We start from the raw sequence: 22,199 nt of genomic DNA on the forward strand, positions 1-22,199 counted from the left end.
GTGTTTAACTCATAGAATGAATGAATTCATGCTGATATAAATAACAAACAGAGGAGAAGGTAATGAAGGGAATGCTCTTCCTTTCATGTCAGCTGATAACGTACAAGGGCTGATGGAATTAGAAAATCATCATTTAACAACCACTCTTCCAGGCAAGAATCGTCAATGATTCTAAAAATCTACTAGATGAAAGTTTGTTGTGTGGTGACACATTCATATAATCCCAGCTACTCAGGAAGCTGAGGTAGGAGGATTGCTTGAGTCTAGGAGTTTGAGGCTGTACGGAGCTATGACTGTGCCACTGCACTCCAGCCTGGGCATCAGAGCAAGACCCTGTCTCTAAAGATAATGATATTAAAAAATAAAACATTTGGTGAGAAATGGGGTATTTACATAGTCTCAAAGTACAGCTCCACAAAATACTTATTAATTACAAAGGGAAAAATAGTTAACTTTTTGGTGGAAAACCAGGCAAATACTACCTTTAACCAAGTGAAAAAATGTATTATCACAAGCTGGGATATACACAAATCATTTGCCTCCTGATATGACACACTGAGTAGGATATAACATTATTTCTGTGGTATTTCTGGAAAAATGCCTAATGTGAATCTAGTCACAAGGAAACATTAGAGAAATTTAAGGTCATTCTACAAAAAATTGCTCAGTACTCTTTCAGTGTCAAAGTTATGAAAAGACAAAGATTGACAAATCATTCCATTTTAAAGGAGACTAAAAACACATGAGAAACAAACACAACTGATAAACCTGGCTTGGCTGCTGGACCAAAAAGTTTTCTTTTGCTATGTATGGTGTAACTGGTGAAAGTGTAGATCTGCAGACTAGATAATACATCATCAATGTTAACTTATTAATTCTATAATTGTATTGTTATTTAAGAGAATGTCTTAGTTTTTTGAAAATACACATCGAAATATTTAGGGGTAAACGGAAATTATGCCTGTAACCTTGTCTCAAAATGGGTTGGAATATATTTTCTTGTCACTTTCAGTAAAATCTGAGATTTCAAAATAAAAAGTAAAAAGTAAGTCTTGATGTGATAAATACCGTAATATAGGTATACACTCTGCCTCAGTGCTCATAAAAACAGAGAAAAGGAAAAAACAAATTCTTTGCACAAGTTAAGGATTACTTTCCAGAGGCAATGAAACTGGAGCTGAGTCTTAATTATCAGTTCCTTAGGGGAGAAACAGGGCTAAGGGTATTCTAAGGAGAAAGAGTATGAGTCAAAGCACAGGAAGCATGAAGGAGACAATGTGATCAAAAGATTCTGGACAGCTTAGTGTGTTAGGCTGGAGTACGGAACCCGCGGCCATGTGTGGGAGGGAGTAGTGGAGACTATGGCTGAAGATGAGACTGGAGTAGTGGGCAAGGGCCAGACTATAAAGAGTTTTGCAGGCCACACAAAGGCACTCAGACTACTGCAGTGAAGGGAGGCAGTGAAGATTTTCCAGCTGCAGTGATAAAATACATGTTTTTATTTTAAAATATTTATTTATCTATTTGAGATGGAGCTTCCCTCTTGTTGCCCAGGCAATGGTGTGGTGTCAGTTCACTGCAACCTCTGCACCTCACCTGGGTTCAAGTGATTCTCCTGCCTCAGTCTCTTGTGTAGCTGGGATTACAGGTGTGTACCAGCACGCCCAGCTAATTTTTAATTTTTTAGTACAGACGGGGGTTCCACCATGTTGGCCAGGCTGGTCTCGAACTTCTGACCTCACATGATCCACCCATCTCAGCCTCCCAAAGTGTTGGGATTACAGGCATGAGCCACTGCGCCCGGCCAAAATAAGTGATTTTAGAAAGGCAACTTGCAGTAGCATTACGGAAAATCAGTCAGGTTTGCCTAAATAAGAGTGATAGAATCAAGAAGTATTATTGAAGGCAGAACTGACAAACTGTTGATCAACTGAAGTACAAAGAAAAACAAAGAACAATGATGAGCTGTTTTACATATTTTGAGCCTGAGTCATGCAGAATATTCAGAGAATAATGTCCAGAGAGAATTTGGAAACCTGGGAGATTTTCCCAATAAAAGTATACAGAAGTAAAAATCACAAAATTCATCACCTTATTTTTCATTATCATCTTATCTTCAGATGCCTTTTGAAAGTGCCAAACACCTTTTCTTGCCACCTCTTTTTTCAATTTATTTATCAGAACTATGTCTTTAAACCCAATTATAATATTAGTTGTATAGTTCAATCTGCTTGTGCTCATAAACTGAGGAAGGAACTATGGGAATTCTGGCCTTCAAACAGTAGAAGTCACCTACCTGAGTTAACTTGGGTGTATAAGCTTCCATTTCTTGTTTAATACTTTGAAAAGAATTAATAATGTCCTGACTTGTTGCATACTGTAGTGACTGGATGGGAGTTGGACCATGATAATACCTGCAGGTTAGCACAGAAGAAATTACTAATCACACACAGTAAAGATGCTCAACATTTGTCTTTGCAACATGTTGGCAGTCAGAACAAAGTTCCCCTCAAGGCAAGAAACGATAACTATATAGTTAAAGAGATTTCAATAAAATAATTTCAGTAAAATAATTTAACTCCCATAAGGGCAATAAGAAGGCAACAGCAGAAAGATCCAACATTTATTGTCATGGGTTTGATCATTTTTGCTTTCCTGAGAAGTATAAATTTTAAACAAAAAAGGATATTGTACTTTGATAGTGACAAACTGATTAAAACATGAGTGCTGTACTTGCAGGATGTATTTTGGACTGAATTGTGTTACATAGCTATTCTGCTTAATATTGACCAAACTTACCTATCTGACTTCTTGAGGTTTAGTGCAATCGTTTTTACAGAGTTATTTTTCCCCAAGTCTTCATATTCAATGGACTCTTGTAATTTCGCCTATAATTATTAACACAGTACTTTTTATTTGGTCACAACTTTCTCTTACAAAATAAACATGACTGAAAAAACAAAACTGTACAGAGTAAAAAATGAAGTCTTCCCACCATGAGCTTCACTTCCTAGAGATGACTGTCCTACAAATGGTTGTCCTACAAATATTTCCTCAACAAATACTTAAGAGTACTAGTTTTCTTACACTTTGACTACATGAAGTATTACTGAACTTTTTTACTTTTGCCAATCTGGTAGGTGAAAGTTTACATTTTATTATTTTTTCCCCAAATGAACGATGTTATGCTGTCCGCTATTTTTATATTGGGTACTTTTTAAAAAATAAGATTTTTTTAAATATTAAGGAAACAGTCTTTTACTTTATGTGTTGTAAATACTTTATCTTCCAGTTTGGTATTTTTTTGTTTTAATTATAAAAAATTCCATCTCCTCGGCAGATGCCTGTAATTCCAGCTACTTGGGAGGCTGAGGCAGGAGAATCGCTTGAACCCAGGAGGCAGAGGTTGCAGTGAGCTGAGATCATGCCACTGCGCTCCAGCCTGGGTGACAAGAGTGAGACTTCATCTCAAAAAAAAAAAAAAAAAAAAAAAAAAAAATTCTACCTCTTTGCCTGCTTTTTGCTTATACACCTGGGGCTTTTTTTTTTTTCCTAGGCGCAAATCACCACCTCCCCAGCCGAACTCAGCCTCCTAAATTGCTGAGATTATAGGCACATGCTACCATGCCCAACTTGTGGCTTAATTTTTGCTTGAATCTTGGATCCACTCAGAATTTATTTTGGATTAGGAGTAAAATAGATTAATTCATCTTTTCTCACTGACTTTTAAAATGTCATGTGTATCATACATATGCTTAATTCCTCCATGTATTTGGGTTTACTTCTGGACTCTTTATTTTTACTAATTTTATTCATTAATTTCATTAATCTGTTACCACCTGTGCTATTAACAACCTGCTTAAATTTTTACAGCCTTGTAATAAAAACATATTACTTATGAAAGATATATGATCTATGTAAACATTTGTGCAAATCAGCCTTGCAATGTCTTCCTCTACAAAGCTATGAAATTCATCTGGTCAACTCTTATTGACTACCAAGACTAGAATCAGAACATTCAGGTTATTAACTATATCTCAAAAAAGGTCAATCTGAAAATTTAACATTTTAAATTGCTCCAACTTTAAGATTCTAAATAGTCCCTTTATGGTACAGAACAAATCTGACCTCCTCATATGATACGCAGAGAAACACATCCTAACTTAGACTCAGCCTAACTTTTTTCTCTTTTTTGATTACTTTCTCAACTCTATACCCTTCAGCCAACTTCAAGGATTACTGATGTCTTCATGATTTTTGACATATGTCAAGCTTATTTCTACCCCTGCTGTCGCCTTACCTATGACATGTCCCTACCCAAGCTCCCGTTAACAATCCAAATCCTAAAGTTATGCCAAGGCCTAGTTAGGTCACCTGACTTTCACACTTAACTGAAAGCTCCATCAAGGTAGGGACTCTGTCTGCTATTAATTCTGAATCTCTCATTCTACAAGTAAGAGAATCTATAAATTGTAACCCTTTATAGAATAAAGAGCAGTCAACTACTGACTTGGAAGAACAGTTAGAGCCAGCATTTACTACTGAATACTGATAGCCCCTGACTTACAATGGTTTGACTTGGAATTTTTCAACTTTATGATAGTGTCAAAGTGATACACATTCAGTAGAGAAACCATACTTTGATTTTTTTTTTTTTTTTTTTGAGATAGAGTCTCGCTCTGTCGCCCAGGCTGGAGTGCAGTGGCCGGATCTCAGCTCACTGCAAGCTCCGCCTCCTGGATTCACGCCATTCTCCTGCCTCAGCCTCCCCACCACCTTGCCCGGCTAGTTTTTTGTATTTTTTAGTAGAGACGGGGTTTCACTGTGTTAGCCAGGATGGACTCGATCTCCTGACCTCATGATCCGCCCGTCTCGGCCTCCCAAAGTGCTGGGATTACAGGCTTGAGCCACCGCACCCGGCCGAGAAACCATACTTTGAATAGCCATACATTGTTTTTCACTTTCAGTATTCAATGAGTTACATGAGATATTCAACATTTTATTACAAAATACGCTTTACAGAAGGTAATGCTGCCCAACTATAGGCTAATCTAAGTGTTCAGAACACGTTTAAAGTAGGATAGGCTAAACTATGGTATTCCATACATTAGGTGTATTCAATGCATTTCGATTTGTAGTATTTGCAAATTCTGATGAGTTTACTGGGATGTAGACCTATTTAAGTTGAGAAGTATCTGATTTGTAAAAATTCACACAAATAAATAAATTTCTTTTTTTTTTTTTTTTTTTTTTTGAGACGGAGTCTCGCTCTGTCGCCCAGGCTGGAGTGTAGTGGCCGGATCTCAGCTCACTGCAAGCTCCGCCTCCCGGGTTTACGCCATTCTCCTGCCTCAGCCTCCCGAGTAAGCTGGGACTACAGGCGCCTGCCACCTCGCCCGGCTAGTTTTTTGTATTTTTTAGTAGAGACGGGGTTTCACCATGTTAGCCAGGGTGGTCTCGATCTCCTGACCTTGTGATCCGCCCGTCTCGGCCTCCCAAAGTGCTGGGATTACAGGCTTGAGCCACCGTGCCCGGCCTAAATTTCTTTTTTATTTTTTGAGATGGAGTCTTGCTCTGTCATCCAGGCTGGAGTGCAGCGGCGTGATCTCAGCTCACTGCAAACTCCACCTCCCAGGTTCAAGTGATTTTCCTGCCTCAGCCTCCCAAGTAGCTGGAATTATAAGTGCACGTCACCACGCCTGGCTAATTTTTGTATTTTTAGTAGAGATAGGGTTTCACCATGCTGGCCAGGCTGTTCTAGAAATTCTGACCTCAAGTCACCCACCCACCTTGGCCTCCCAAAGTGCTGGGATTACAGGCATGAGCCACGGCACCTGGCCAAGAAATTTCTGATAACTTGTTCACCACCAAGAATCAAGGGTACTCAGTGCAACAGTATACAAAGAAAGCATCACTTAATAGATTTCTTCTCTAACTTCTTTATAACTTATATTTCAGTTTTGCTTTAGTTCAAAAAAGAAATACCTTACTGGCTTTATTAATTTTATAGGTAATACATGCCTGTAAAAACATTAAGTTACTGAAATAGGCTGGCACAGTGGCTCATGCCTATAATCCCAGCACTTTGGGAGGCCGAGGTGGGTAGATCACATGAGGCCAGGAGTTCAAGACTGGCCTGGCCAACATGGCAAAATTCTGTCTCTACTAAAAATACAAAAATTAGCCAGGTGTGGTGGTGCATGCCTATAATCCCAGCTACTCCGGAGGCTGAGGCAGAACAATCGCTTGAATCCAGGAGGCAAACGTTGCAGTGAGCTGAGATTGCACCACTGTACTCCAGCCTGGGTGACAGAGCAAGACTCCGTCTCAAAAAAACAAACAACAACAACATTAAATTACTGAAATAAATGAAAGAAATTAAGACTTATCCATAATCTCTTTATTGAAAGATTACTGTTTAGCATATTCATCTGAAGGCCCTTTCAAAGCTCACAAACTATTTTTTTGTGCGTAAAACTGTACAGTACAATCTGTTCTGTGAATTCTTTGATGCAATGTATCATTAATGCTTTCAAAATAATTAATAGTTGCATCAATCTCTATTGTATTAATGCACTACAGATAACAGAATCCTTGCTACTGTCTTTATGATACTGTAATGAATATTTCTATCTAAATCTTAGTATACCTCTCTTAAGAACTAAATGTCCACAAGTAGAACTAAGGATATAAAGCTTTAAATGTTCAATACACATTGCCTGACTGCTCTCTAAGAAAGCTTTATCCTAATTAGGAAGGGAGGTACAAAATAGCTTGGCAAAGTTGCAGGAGAAGAATAAATACACAAGAAGCTAATTCTGTCCATCCTTCTCCACACCCTCAAATGATTTCATCAATATTTAATGAGAAGACACTTTCAGCTCTGAAATGCTAGGTTTAACAGGGCTAATTCACTTTCTTTTAAAAATCATATACATGAAACTTTGGCTTTTCTGTCATATTGCCTCTGTTGAATGAAGATTTTATTCCCACAGAACCAAAATCACATATAAGAACAATCTGTATGTATGTGTACATGTGGGGAAAATAAACAAACAAACAAAAAACAATAAAAATGGCTAACAGGCTAGAGTCAATGGAAAGTTGGCTGGCAAGCCAAAGCTGGGGAAATACTCTTTGTAATGCTATACACTTTAAGCTAAATGCTTAACATCTTGGTCAGAAGAACTGAGTCATAGGAAATAAGCATATATAATTCTTGCAGTTACATAAAGTATTTGGAGAAACTTGAGCCCCAAATGGTTCATATTTTTTTGCCCATACCCTTTTGACTGCTGGCTGAAAGCAGTCTGCATCTCCAGAATTTCCATCCACACTGCTGGGCTCACTATTTTGTTCATTTTGTGCTTCTCTTAAAACAAAGGGGAAAAAAAAAAGTTAACGTTAAAAACCACAACCAAAACAACACCACAACTCCATCTGGATATCTTGAAAAGCCCAGTTACTGCACCTCTGCATTGATACTTAACTGTTTTCTGAGTCCAGCTGCCAGGACCATGGCACTGTGATGGTTAAATCTCTTGATGATGGCAGCATTACTATTCTCTTTTATGGATTTAGAATTGGAAGCAGATGGCACAGAGGAAATGCCATAGCCCTGTGAGAAATAATTTAGTAGATTAAACATTTTTTAAAAAGGTTCTTGCTTTTCTTAAGACACGCTTAGCTGAAAAAATTTGCTGGATGATGGGACTTTATTATTTTTCACTAACATTACTAAATATTTATGAGCAAACATTTAAAAACAAGTGACATTATACACATGAAAGATTAACAAATAGCACTAACTTGTTATAGCATTACAAAATACATCTTAAACTGAATTTTTCTTTTTTTTTTGAGATGGAGTCCCGCTCTGTTGCTCAGGCTGGAGGGCAACCTTTGCCTCCTGGGTTCAAGTGATTCTCCTGCCTCAGCCTCCTGAGCAGCTGGGATTACAGGTGCCTGCCACCACACCCGGCTAATATTTTGTATTTTTAGTAGAGATGGGGTTTCACCATTCTGGTCAGGTTGGTTTTGAACTCCTGACCTCAAATGATTTGCCCACCTCGGCCTCCCCAAGTGCTGGGATTACAGGTATGAGCCACTGTGCCTGGTCTGTATTTCTCTTTTAAAGAACAATTTGGATCTAGTTATCAAAACATTAAATAAAAGCAATAGAGGCCAGGATGCCTGTAATCCCAGCACTTTGGGAGGCCAAGGTGGGCAAGTCACCCGAGGTCAGGAGTTCAAAACTAGCCCGGCCAACATGGTGAAACCTCATCTCTACCAAAAATACAAAAATCAGCCAGGTGTGGTGGCACACACCTATAATCCCAGCTGCTTGGGAGGCTGAGTGAGGCAGGAGAATCACTTGAACCCAGGAGGCAGAGGTGGCAGTTAGCTGAGATTGCACCACTGCACTCTAGCCTGGGTGACAGAGCAAGACTCTGTATCAAAAAAAACAAAACAAAACAAAAAAACAAACAAAAAAAAGTAAATAAAAAGAATATAGTGGGAAAAACACAGACTATGGATTCAGAAAAATAAAGAGTCAAATTCTTTTTCTAACATTAATCTAGGCAAAATAAACTTTTCCAAGTTCTATAAAGTAGGATAAACGATAATAAAATGAGATTATGTTTTAAAACATGTACTGAGTGCATACTACTTGCTAGACCATGTAGATACAAAATTGATTAAGACCCCATGCCATAGAAGCTTAAATACTAGTTAGTGGGAAGCTGGGCTGGAGAGAATTACTAATCAATCCTACTGGAGAAGAGGGTTTGAAAAAGCTACACAGAGAACCATAAGATAAACTGGTGCTTGCGAAGTAGATTCGGGAGACAATAACATTTCAGGGAGAGGAAACTGCTTAAACAAAGAAAGAGGCACTGTGGTCCCGATTATTTGGGAGGTTGAGGCAGAAGAACTGTTGAGCCAAAGAGTTCAAGTCCAGCCTGGCAACATAGTAAGACCCTGTCTCTATTTAAAAATAAAACAAAAGCAAAGAAGCAATGTAGCACATATTATGACATGAGACTGTATATGGTTCAATATACTGAGAAATAATGATGGTCCAGGAATTGGTGAGGCTAAAAAGGTAAAAGATAGATCATAAGACTCACATGTGCTGGGCATGGTGGCTCACGCCTGTAATTCCAGCACTTTGTGAGGCTGAGGTGGGTGGGTCACCTGAGGTCAGGAGTTCAAGACCAGTTTTGGTCAACATGGTGAAACCCTGTCTGTACTCAAAATACAAAAATTAGCTGGGTGTGGTGTGTGCCTGTGATCCCAGCTACTCAGGAAGCTGAGGGAGAAGAATTGCTTTAACTCAGGAGGCGGAGATTGCAGTGAGCCGAGATCACACCACTGCACTCCAGTCTGGGCAACAGGGCGCGACTCCATCTCAAAAAAAAAAAAAAGATCCATATGCTGTTCATCCATGTATCAAATAATTACTAAGTGATTATTACTACATGACATGTGCTGGGAACAGGCCAATAAACAGAACAAAGTCAGCTTCATCAAGATTACACTCTGACAGGAGAGTGAATGGAATTATCAAGTAAAACAAGGTAAACACAACTTTTTTTTGAAAGTGGAAAATGTTATTGAAGAAAATACAGGGTAACATGATGAAGTGACTGAATTTGCGGGTGGTTAGAGAAAGCCTTTCTGATGAAGCAACTTTATTATTTTTAATTTTAAAATTTTTATTTTTTTGGAGACAGGTTCTCACTCTGTTGTCCAGGCTGGAGCACAGTGGCCCAATCACAGTTCACTGCAGCCTTGACCTCCTGGGATCAAGTGATCCTCCTGCCTCAGCCTCCCAGGTAGCTGGGACTAGAAGTGTATACCACTATGCCCAGCTAATTTTTAAATTTAAAAAAAAAAAAATTGAGAGATGGGGTCTCACAATGGACTCAAACGATCCTCTCACCTCAGCCTCCCAAAGTGCTAGGATTAAAGGCATGAGCCACCCCACCCAGCGGGAAATGACATTACAACAGATATCTAAAGATAGGCAGAAGCTGGTTAGGGGACAAGCAGGTAGAAGAACAGTTAAGTGCATAAGCCCTGAGGTAGAAAAAGCATGGCATGGAACTGAAAGGTTATTATGTCTAAAGCATGAATGAGTGGAAGTGCCCCATCTGAGAAGCATGCAGGAGCCAAATCAAGCAATCTTGTAGGAGGTTTGATTTTATTCTAAGTTCAATGAGAAGATAATGAAGAATTTCACATTGGGGATTATTAGTATCTGATTTGTATTATAATCCTTTTTTTTTTTTTTTTTTTTGAGACGGAGTCTTGCTCTGTTGCTTAGGCAGGAGTGCAGTGGTGCAATCTTGGCTCACTGCTGCAGCCTCTGCCTCTCCATTTCCAGCAAGTCTCCTGCCTCAGCCTCCTGGGTAGCTGGGATTACAGGCATGAGCCACCAGGCCCGGCTAATTTTTGTATTTTTAGTGGAGATGGGGTTTCACTATATTGGCCAGGCTGGTCTTGAATTCCTGACCTCAGGTGATCCACCCGCCTCAGCCTCCCAAAGTGCTGGGATTATAGGCACAAGCCACTGCGCTTGGCCTATATTATAATTATTACTGCTAGGGGAGAATAAACTATAAAACACAAGACAGCAAAAAAAAAGGTCAGTTAGGAGGCTAAGGCAAGCAAACAGGCCAAAGATGATGATACTATAAACACGAAACGGTGTAAGCGTCTGTGTAGATCCCACAGATGAGAGGTGTATTGTACAAGGCTTGCTGATACACTGAATGCTGGATATAACAGGAGGAAAACATGGCTGGCTCCAATGGCTCATGCCTGTAATCTCAGCACTTTAGGAGGCTGAGGTGGAAAAACAGCTTGAGCCTAAGAGTTCGAGACCAGCCCGGGCAACACAGCGAGACCCTGTCTCTACAAAAAATAAAAAAATTGCCAGGAGCGGTGGCTCAAGCCTGTAATCCCAGCACTTTGGGAGGCCGAGACGGGCAGATCACGAGGTCAGGAGATCGAGACCATCCTGGCTAACACGGTGAAACCCCATCTCTACTAAAAAATACAAAAATCTAGCCGGGCGAGGTGGCGGGCGCCTGTAGTCCCAGCTACTCCGGAGGCTGAGGCAGGAGAATGGCGTAAACCCGGAAGGCGGAGCTTGGAGTGAGCTGAGATCCGGCCACTGCACTCCAGCCTGGGTGACAGAGTGAGACTCCGTCTCAAAAAAAAAAAATAAAAATAAAAATAAAAAAATTAGCCAGGTGTGGTAGCCTGTGCTACAGTCCTAGCTACTCAGGAGACTGAGGCAGACTGCCAAAGGTCAAGGTTGCAGTGAGCCATGATTGTGCCATTGCACTCCAGCCTGGGCGACAGAGTGAGCCTGTCATAAAAAAGAAGAGGAAGAATTAAGGAGACTCGCCGACTTCCAGGTTTTTGGTTTAAGCAAACTGCAATGCTTTTTACTGAGAGAGAGAATACCCATGGAGATAGGTTTATGAGGATGGGAATCAAAGGTTCCATTTTACATGTGAAGTTTAGATGTCTTTGAAATAACTGAGTGGAGATGTCAAGCAGGCAATTAGATCTCTGCAGTTAAAGACAGACTATAGTTACCCAGGATTCATCATTATGTAACAATAATTTTTTTATTTTTATTTTTACTCCCTCCCCTGTTTCCCATATCTAGTAAAGCAATGGAATAGAGAGAATGCATTCAGGAGGCTGGAGATCATAGCCTATGACAGTTACTACCATCAGAAGATTGATAAGGGAAGAAGGAACACCAAAGGAAAACCTGCATCAACCAACATTTGTGGTAAAAGGATTGGTTATATAAATGTTGATATACCCATACCATTGGAACACTACGCAGGTATCTAAAAATATAGACAACAACAGTAACGCCTATTACCTACTACTTATTACGCACTAGGCTCTTTTAACTCATAGAAATCCTATAAGGCAAGTACTATTAGCCTAACGGGAAAAAAAAAAAAAAAAAAAGCCACCCAAAAAACTGGGCTTGGGCCAGGCATCGTGGCTCACGCCTGTAATCCCTGCACTTTGGGAGGCCGAGGCAGGCGGACCACTTGAGGTCAGGAGTTCGAGATCAGCCTGGCCAACATGATGAAACCCTGTCTGTACTAGAAATACAAAAATTAGCCTGGCATGGTGGCATGTGCCCATGATCCCAGCTACTCGGGAGCCTGAGGTGGAAGAATTGCTTGAACCCTGGAGGTGGAGGTTGTAGTGAGTCGAGCTCATGCCACTGCACTCCAGCCTGGGCAACAGAGTGAGATCCCATCTCAAAAAACAAAATGAAACAAAACAAAAAAACCAAACTGGGCCTGGAAATGTTAGAAAATATCAGAATCTAAGTCAGCTAGTTTGGTTTTAAAGTCTATGTTTTAAACTATGGGATAGTTTATACAGATATTGATACTAAACAAAAGATAAAGTTATAAATGTACATGTACAATATGCCATCATGTTTATTTTAAAGCCAAAAAAAGCACTAAAAAAGTCTTTTCCTTCATAGTAAGTTGTAAGTCTAAGTGCCGCTAAGCTTTATTTTCTCAGGATAATTAAAGAGGGCCATGTTTGTATAGATTCTTCTTGACTTATGAAAGGGTAATATCCTGATAAACTCACTTTATGATGAAAATATAAATTGAAAATACATTGGCCGGGTGCGGTGGCTCATGACTGTCAATCCCAGCACCCAGCACTTTGGGAGGCCAAGGTGGGCAGATCACCTGAGGTAAGGAGTTTGAGACCAGCCTGGCCAACACGGCAAAACCCCATCTCTACTAAAAATACAAAAATTAGCTGGGTGTGGTGGCATGTGCCTGTAATTCCAGCTACTCGGGAGGCTGAGGCAGGAGAATGGCTTTAACTTGGGAGGCGGAGGTTGCAGCGAGCCAAGAGTGCGCCACTGCACTCCAGTCTGGGCAACAGAGTGACTCTGTCTCAAAAAAAAAAAAAAAAAAAAGAAGAGCAAGAAAATGAAAACTCAGAGTAAAGGGAATAACTGAGGAAGACAGGTTCTGGCCTAGAAGATAGAGGTAGTGATAAAATTATCCTTGATCACAACAGGAACCACCTCTTTCTCTGTAAGTGGATAAATCTGTAGGTCTGGGGTCATGATGCTGAGGTAGGTAGGTCATATATGATGGCCTACTTGCTGAAACACTCGGGATGGCATGGTATAAGCGTCATGAGACTGCTTAACGTTTGGCAGACAGTAAGCAATCAACAAATGTTTGTTATCTTCCTTATTTATGAATTTATCCACATTTCTTTAGATTAAATGTTAGCTAGAGCATAGAGCTGGACTCATCACATTAAGCCTTTATTATTAGTAGAGAACTGTGGATGAGGGAGCTAGAAGTTTGTTTCTACAAAGTTTTAGCAACTCACACAGGAATTTCATTTCTTCCAGGCAATTTTAATGGCAAACAACGCTATTTCAGAGCACTTCCGATAAATCACTTCAAATAACAGTATTTTGCTTCTCTGACATTCTCACAAGTGAAATAGGTCTACACTTAAGACAATGTTGAAGACTAGGAGAAGACTCTTTTCTCTCAAAACTTCTTTTATTGCTTCTTACCTCATCTAATGGTTTATCTTCCAAAGCTGTTAAATCTAGTAGTGGGTTTTTCACTCCTAATGAAACCATTGTTTTTAGGCCTAGAAAATCAATAAAATAAAAAGTTCAGCATGTCTTATCTGTCTCAGAAATTAACACCTATAATGTCTAGAGGGTGGCAAGTTAAATATCAGTGTCCATCAGAGATAAACAGTTACCTTTTTCATCTATTTTGGCACATTCTGCAAAGAGATCCTTTGACCCTGTATTCAGGCGATCCCTGTGAAAATAATGGGACTGGAAAAAACGTGTCCAGAATTCCTTCTCTGTCATGTTGTGGGGAACATTTTCTGCATATTTCATTTTTACTGTGGGAAAAAAAAACCCACAAGAAAATATATACTGAATTTCCATTTTTAAAACTTCTCAAATTAGATAACAGAAATACAAACTATTAGCAAAATCTAGACCATAAAGCTCTCAACTCTACATACTATATATGATAATCTCATTATAAATATGAAATATAACTTGAGAGATTAGGTGAGGCATGACCTCTATAAATCTTACAAATTACTAACAAAACCTTATTTGCACCAACAGAATAAGGTTTTGAAGTTTTAGTAGAAATACCAAGAATCTCAGGAGTCAGAGCTGAGTTGGCTTGTTTGCTCATTTATATATGTGCACTCTCGATCCAAGGCACCGTGTTAGCTGGTGGGGAAAGAAAGAGCTCAATAGCCACTGAACTGTCAGCTCAGCACTCCAGGGGCTTACACTCTAGCAAGCATAGAGTTCAACAGCATTGTTTCCTGAGCTCTGAGTTTAAAATTCTAGGTCTGCCACTTTCTGTGTGACCTTGAGCAAATTACTTAATCTTTCTGTACCTTGGTTTCCTCATCTGTAAAATAAGGGTCATAAAAGTACCTCCACTTCATAGGTGTACGTTATGATTAAATCAGTTACTATAGAAAAATAACTTAAATAGTGTCTGGCACATAATAAACACTACACAATTATGTTACTACCAGAAAGATACAAAAGAGAGAGGCACTATGGCTCAAGCCTATAATCTCAGCACTTTGGGAGGCCGAAGCGGGCAGATCACTTGAGGTCAGGAATTCAAGACCAGTCTGGCCAACAGGGTGAAACCCCATCTCTACAAATAATACAAAAATTAGCTTGGCGTGGTGGCACGTGCCTGTAGTCCCAGCTACTTGGGAGGTGGAGGCAGTAGAATCACTTGAGCCTGGGAGGCGGAGGTTGCAGTGAACCAAGATGGTGCCATTGCACTCCAGCCTGGGTGACAGAGCAAGACTGTCCCAAAAAAAACCCAAAAAACAAAAAACAAGAGGGTCTTGTTTTGTTGCCCAGGCTAGTCTTGAACTCCTTGCTTCAAGGGATCCTCTTGCCTCAGCCTCCTGAAGTGTTGGGATTACAGGCGTGAACGACTGAGCCTGGCCAGGATTTCATAGAGGTGGCAAGGAGGTGATGCTTGAGCTGAGTCCTGAGAGAGAGATTCCTAAGGACTAAAGGGGTGAGAGTGGTGAAGAGGGAACAGAGAACAGAACACAGCTTAAGAGAGTACTACTTAGTCAGAAGAATGACAGATGCACTGGCTCTCACCCTTGTCTGCACATAATAAATCACTGAGGATGGGGTCAAGGAATCTATACTTTTGGGATGGCATCTGCATGGGAAGTAATTCGTGGGTTAGGAAGGTCACTCTGGATACAGTATGAAGGATGATCTTAGTAGTGTAGACAGACTCATTTATTGATGTCTCTGCAGAATGCCATCTCATCAGGTATGTTGCAGGCTAAATAAAGTTTAAGAACCACTGATGAAAAGAATGGCAGTCATATCAGTGAATTGATGACAACACATTATTTACTGAGCTCCTAATATCTACTATATGTCAGGCACTGGGTAAAGTACTTTACGTAATTTATTGCACTTGATCAGGAATGTGAAGCTTTTTATTTTTCATTGATATACCACAGAATACATCCACATATTTTAACCATCTAAAAGAACTGATTCTTCTTACCTGCTGGATAGGTCCTAAATATGGACTCAATGATATCAGAAGTTAAATTATATCTTAGACCGTTACAGCCATCGGTTTGGGGCCGGACATCAGCCTAAAACAAAGTCCATACACACATACACGTTAGAACATCAGGGAAAGATGGCTAAGGTCCCAGTGGACACTGGACAAAGGTGGAAAAAAAAATTTCTAAACTAACTGCATAGACAGAGAAAGTCCCTCACCTTCACTTTTTGCACAGAGGCAGGACTCAAAGAAGCCTGACTTGTTTCTCACGGTCTTAAGTGACCTATAAAATCTGCTTCTTTGGAAGTCTAATATGGTCAAATAGTCATGTTTAAGTATGAAAGCAGAGAGATGGTAGAGCTTTAAGATAAAATTTGTAATAGTCATAAAAACCACTACAAACCTTGGTTAGCAAATAATTAAATTAACATTAACTGACTGGCTTCTTTGGGAAAGGCCTTATTCATTCGCTTCACTAATAAACATCCAAAAAAGATACCAAACATACAAATAGTATTCAAAATTTTGTTGCATGTGTCAATACTATTCTGGCTCCACCAGAATACCAACTGACTGAATTCCATTCTATAATTCCATAGATGAGGTATTTCCAATTTTTCTAATATAGTTTACAAATCTTACATTTTCCATAATATAGTCATGATACATTTAACTTTGTAAGTAAAATACGGCAAAGACTGAAAAAGGCACCAGAAAGCCCTAAATTTGAAAATATTCGAAAAAGTATTAGTCCAAACTCTAAAAGAGTCATTTTCAAATTCCATTTGACTACCAGTATGTTAAGTTCAAGTCCAAAGGCCAAGAAAACATAACTGGTAAAAAGAAACGTAAATTTTAAAAAAATTGTACGTATTTTAAAAAGTTTGGAAGAGGGCTGAGTGTGGTAGCTTGTAATACTGGGATACTTGTAATCCCAGAGCTTTGGGAGACTAAGAAGGGAGGAATGCTTGAGGCCTGGGATTTGAGACCAGCCTGGGAAATCCAATAAGAGCTGCCCCCAACCCTACAAAAATAAGAAAATTTAGCCAGGCAAGGTGGTGCACACCTTTAGTTCCAGCTACTTGAAAGGCTGAAGCAGGAGGATCGCTTGAGCCCAGGAGTTTGAGGCTGCAGGGAACTATCACTGTGCCACTGCACTCCAGTCTGGGTGACAGAGTGAGACCCTGTCTTTTAAAAACAAACAAACAAAAATAATAATAGTTCAATAATAATGAAGAGTATCATGGATACTCAATTTTCCACTAATTTCCTTTAAGGAAATGCTAAATTTAACAAAAGGAATAATGGTCTTAAGACGTATATTGGGGTTTGAATCTTTATTTTCTTCAGAAATCTAGAAGGGTCACATACCAGAAATGCAGCAGAAATGCCAACATCCTGCTTATGATTGGATGTGGAAGAACTATCTGTTGCATTCACATTTAAACGATTGGCCCAGAATTCCTCAGCACTGATCACTTGACTCACAACAAGGTCTTTATAAAGCTGAAACAAAACAGGATCTTCTTGCAGCATTCTGTAAAACAGAATATACTGAATATAACTGAACTTCTAGAATAAAACATCATTTAGGTACATTTAAAAAAGATTTTGGCAACACAAAACACTGAAACACACAACTTTTATTTTGTGATGTTTGAGCAGCAGAGGTCATTCAGTTCACTTTTCAGTAATTAAGAGCAAAATACCCCACATTTTTGGAGGAACAAATGAAGTGGTAATAAATGGAGGCAGGTATAAAGGAAAGATTAAACCCTTTGAGGGCATGGGTTTGATCTTATTCATCTCTGTATCCCAGTGATTCAAAGATCACCACATTGATCTTTGTAGTGTACCGTTGTCCGCTGGTATCTGAAAATGCTCAAGTCCCTTAGATAAAATGGTATATTTACATACAAGCTACACATATCCTCCCATATACTTAAATCTCTAGATTATTTATATTATCAAATACAATGTAAATAGTTGCTATACCGTATTTTTTATTTGTATTATGTTTAATTATTGTATTATTTTTTTTCCCCAAGTACTTCTGATCCAAAGTTGGTTGAATCTATGAATGTAGAAGTCCTGGATATGGAAGGCTGAATGTATTTTCTTTCACATACAGACATAAATGGGCAGGAGAGGAGGTATGCTTGAAATTTTCTAGTAGTGAAGTTTTTTTTCCTTTTTTTTGAGATGGAGTCTTGCTCTGCCACCCAGGCTAGAGTGTATTGGCACGATCTCAGCTCACTGCAGCCTTTGCCTCCCAGGTTCATGCAATTCTCCTGCCTCAGCCTCCCGAGTAGCTGGATTCCAGGCATGCGCCATCACACCTGGCTAAGTTTTGTGTGTGTGTGTGTGCGCGCGCGCATATATATATATATATACATATTTTTTTTTTTTTTTTGGTAGAGGCAGAGTTTCACCATGTTGGCCGGGTTGGTGTTGAACTTCTGACTTCAAGTGAGTCACCTACCTCAGCCTCGAAAAGTATTGGGAATACGGGCATGAGCCACTATGCCTCGCCTTCAGCAAAGGATTTTTCATGGTGCTAAGCATGCACAGATATAAGCACTGATGGCCTGAAAGATACTGGTGATGGAATAATTCATAAGGAAATTGTGGCCAGGTGTGGTGGTTCACACCTGTAATCCCAGCACTTTGGGAGGCTGAGGCGGGCAGATCACTTGAGGTCAGGAGTTTGAGACCAGCCTGGCCAACATGGTGAAACCCTGTCTGTACTAAAAATATAAAAATTAGCCGGGAGTGGTGGCGTGTGCCTGTGATACCAGCTACTTGGGAGGCTGAGGCAGGAGAATTGCTTGAACCCAGGAGGCGGAGGTTGCAGTGAGCTGAGATCACACCACTGCACTCCAGCCTGGGTGACAGAGCAAGACTCTGTCTCAAAAGAAAAAAGAAATTCTCATTATTTTACATACTGTCTCACTTTTTCAGTGTGAATTCTTTTAGGTTTCTTGTTCACAAGCATACTTCCAATGGCTTAGCATCTTCTCTGTAACAGAGAACTGGGAAAATAAATTAAAGAACTTCAGCACCTTCTAATCTCCGCTCTGTTCCTAAGCAGATCTTAGCTGTGATGCAGTTAATTCAACTTCTGGGTTTCCATTCTCACTTGCCTGAAGTCAAACAAGCAGTAAGATTTTAAAGCTGAAAACTAAACACCAAGGTAAAGACACTAGAGCCCATATTTTCCTACATTACAGTATCATAGCAGAAGTGAGGATAGATGGCCGGGCGTGGTGGCTCACACCTGAGGTCAGGAGTTTGAGACCAGCCTGACCAATGTGGTGAAACCCCATCTGTACTAAAATTACAAAAATTAGCTTGGTGTGGTTGCACACACCTGTAGTCCCAGCTACTCAGGAGGATGAGACAGGCTAATTGCTTGAACCCGGGAGGTGGAGGTTGCAGTGAGCCAAGATTGCGCCACTGCACTCCAGCCTGGGCGACAGAGCGAGACTCCATCTCAAAAAAAAAAAAAAACCAAAACCAAAACAACAAAAAAAGTGGGGATACCTAACAAGCTATTACCCTACTAGGAGACTAGAGAGAACCCAGTATCTATCTCTTTCTAAAGGCTATTCTTTTCCTCCCACCTGTTCTTTTCTTCCAGTTCTTTATTTGCTTTCCTCTTGAATTTGGGCAGCAGCTGCTGAAGAAGGTCCTTTACTGCATCTCGCTCTTTCACTGCTGTGCTTTCATTGGAAAAATGGAAGTTAGTTGTGTCCCCTGCATGTAGGACCAGCTGAAGCTGAATTTTAGCTTTTCCTTCTGGACTAATTTTCTGGCCTAAAAAGAAGCATGAGGGCAGTTAGATGATGACACGCACACTGTGGGAATAACCATACAATAAGTTACTTCCCAAGAAGATTCAGGATTCCTTTGGGCTTTAACTGCCCTATTCCAATATTGATGCTTTTGCAGAATGCACTCTTCTTAAATGATCCCATGTAACCAGAGCATGCTCAACAAATTCACTAACACTCTGCTTCCGTCTTCAGTACTCTTTTCATGCAGCACTTCTCACCCACTGCTACTATCTCCAGATATTAATGGGCTTTTGTTTCCATTCAACTAGGGCAGACCTCTTTAAAGTTTTCTGAATGTATTTTAAACAAACTGCCCCAAATCAACATTATCATTAATAAAAATGACCTATCATGATCCAAAAGACTGCAAAATGTGGCCCATGGCTTATTCATTTTGCAAGGGAAATATGTAATTTTATATTCAAGATATCTGGTGTCACCACTTTAATAAAGTTATCAAACTTAGCTTCACTAAAAGTGAGATAACCTGACACTGTATGCTTTCTGAGGTGATGGAACAGGAAGTGAATTATCACTATGTATGTTATTATTCTTGCACAAAATGTTTAAGCTGAATATATTCAAGCCTTTAGATCTGATTTTTAGTTTATAAAAAAATACAGGTATACAGGAATAAATTAAAACCTTGAGGAGACAATCAGAAATATTCGAGGCCGGGCGCAGTGGCTCAAGCCTGTAATCCCAGCACTTTGGGAGGCCGAGACGGGCAGATCACGAGGTCAGGAGATCCAGACCATCCTGGCTAACATGGTGAAACCCCGTCTCTACTAAAAAATAAAAAAAAATTAGCCGGGCGAGGTGGCGGGCGCCTGTAGTCCCAGCTACTCGGGAGGCTGAGGCAGGAGAATGGCGTAAACCCGGGAGGCGGAGCTTGCAGTGAGCTGAGATCCGGCCATTGCACTCCAGCCTGGGCGACAGAGCGAGACTCCGTCTCAAAAAAAAAAAAAAAAAAAAAAAAAGAAATATTCGAAACGTTTGATATTTGACAAGGCTACACCCTGAAAGGGACTAAAGAAATGACAACTACAGGAACCTACACTGGATACCATTTTTTTTTTTTTTTAAAAACCCAAAAACCACAACTATAAATATCATTGAGACAACCAATGAAAATATAACAATGGGTATCTTTTATTAAAATGTTTTCAGTGTGATAATGGTATTACAAGCAATAAAAGTGCACACACAAATAATAAAGCAAATATGGCAAAACAATAAATGTAGTATCTAGGTAGGGCATATTACATAGGTTTTCACAGTACCATTCTTTAAAATTTTTTGTAACTTTGTCAGCTATGGTAAGAATTACTGCTGATTTTCACCTTAGTGAAAATCAATTTCCATTGCTTCTTTCAGATGTGGGCATTCCTTCAAATATTCAACTTGAAACTGTTCTTCTGGCGCAAATTTAGTTTTGGGTATGCACTGCTTTCACCAATAACTGAGAAGAACTGTAGAGAAATTGGAGATGGGCATACTGTTTATTCTACACTGTGGTTATCACAATGTGCGTGTGTATTACAAAGCTATGGGGCTAGCTTCCCATTTGAGAGAGATGCTAATACTCCTAACTTATAAGTCTATTGTTATAAAAATGTTAGTAGCTAAGGCTATTAGCCACTAACAGAAATTTGTAGGGCATTCTCACAGAAATACATACATATATCTATATATCTATCTATATATATATATTTTTTTGAGAAGGAGTCTCACTACAACACCCAGGCTGGAGTGAGTGCAGTGGTGTGATCTTGGCTTACTGCAAGCCCCGCCTCTCGGGTTCATGCCATTCTCCTGCCTCAGCCTCCCGAGCAGCTGGGATTACAGGCACCTGCCGCCATGCTCAGATAATTTTTTTGTATTTTTAGTAGAGATGGAGTTTCACCGTGTAAGCCAGGATGATCTTGATCTCCTGACCTCGTGATCCGCCTGCCTCAGTCTCCCAAAGTGCTGGGATTACAGGCGTGAATTACCATACCGGCCAAAAATAAAGTTTTAAAAGGAGGTACTATTACCAGGATAGTGGACAAAAGACCATAAGGCTTAGGCAGTACTGAGCTATGATGAATTTTAAATAGCATTCTTTTTTGAAAATGAAGATTCTAAATTATTTCAGTGGAGAAAGACAGGGATCTTGGTTATTTCCTGCAGCAAAGTAGAGGTAAGTCTTTGGGGCAAGGCAGCAGTTTGTATACAAAGCAATTTATAAATTGAGCACTTGTTAAGTTGAGGGTTGTCCGTTTTGGAGGGGTATCACATTGCTTGAAATTATCACAGAATTTTATTTAGGACTCAAGCCTGTAATCCCAGCACTTTGGGAGGCCGAGACGGGCGGATCACGAGGTCAGGAGATCGAGACCATCCTGGCTAATACGGTGAAACCCCGTCTCTACTAAAAATACAAAAACTAGCCGGGCGAGGTGGCGGGCGCCTGTAGTCCCAGCTACTCGGGAGGCTGAGGCAGGAGAATGGCGGAAACCCGGGAGGCGGAGCTTGCAGTGAGCTGAGATCTGGCCACTGCACTCCAGTCCGGGCGACAGAGCGAGACTCCGCCTCAAAAAAAAAAAAAAAAAAAAAAAAAAAAAAAAAAAAAAGAATTTTATTTAGGAGAAGAATCTTACATCCAGGGAAATAAATGAATTCAATAATGATTACAGTTAAAGTACTATAATTTGTCAAGGAGTTGTTACCCTAA

The 22,199-nt window shown here is 39.9% G+C and overlaps 1 protein-coding gene across 3 annotated transcripts in view; it reads right to left on the reverse strand.

The window, feature by feature from the left end:
• GTF2H1 (general transcription factor IIH subunit 1) overlaps positions 1 to 22,199 on the reverse strand; it is a 47,867-nt gene that overhangs the window by 12,551 nt on the left and 13,117 nt on the right. For all 3 annotated transcript variants that reach the window (XM_033207091.1, XM_033207093.1, XM_033207092.1), the window contains 9 exons: positions 19,271 to 19,463; positions 17,019 to 17,184; positions 15,642 to 15,735; positions 13,810 to 13,959; positions 13,613 to 13,692; positions 7,491 to 7,618; positions 7,285 to 7,372; positions 2,800 to 2,888; positions 2,297 to 2,414 (listed from right to left, as the gene is read on the reverse strand). In XM_033207091.1, coding sequence (XP_033062982.1) covers positions 2,297 to 2,414; positions 2,800 to 2,888; positions 7,285 to 7,372; positions 7,491 to 7,618; positions 13,613 to 13,692; positions 13,810 to 13,959; positions 15,642 to 15,735; positions 17,019 to 17,184; positions 19,271 to 19,463 — 1,106 coding nt within the window. The remainder of the gene's footprint in view (positions 1 to 2,296; positions 2,415 to 2,799; positions 2,889 to 7,284; positions 7,373 to 7,490; positions 7,619 to 13,612; positions 13,693 to 13,809; positions 13,960 to 15,641; positions 15,736 to 17,018; positions 17,185 to 19,270; positions 19,464 to 22,199) is intronic.

The sequence above is a fragment of the Trachypithecus francoisi genome, unplaced genomic scaffold (assembly GCF_009764315.1).
Source record: "Trachypithecus francoisi isolate TF-2019V2 unplaced genomic scaffold, Tfra_2.0 Lachesis_group8, whole genome shotgun sequence".
Taxonomy (NCBI): domain Eukaryota; kingdom Metazoa; phylum Chordata; class Mammalia; order Primates; family Cercopithecidae; genus Trachypithecus; species Trachypithecus francoisi.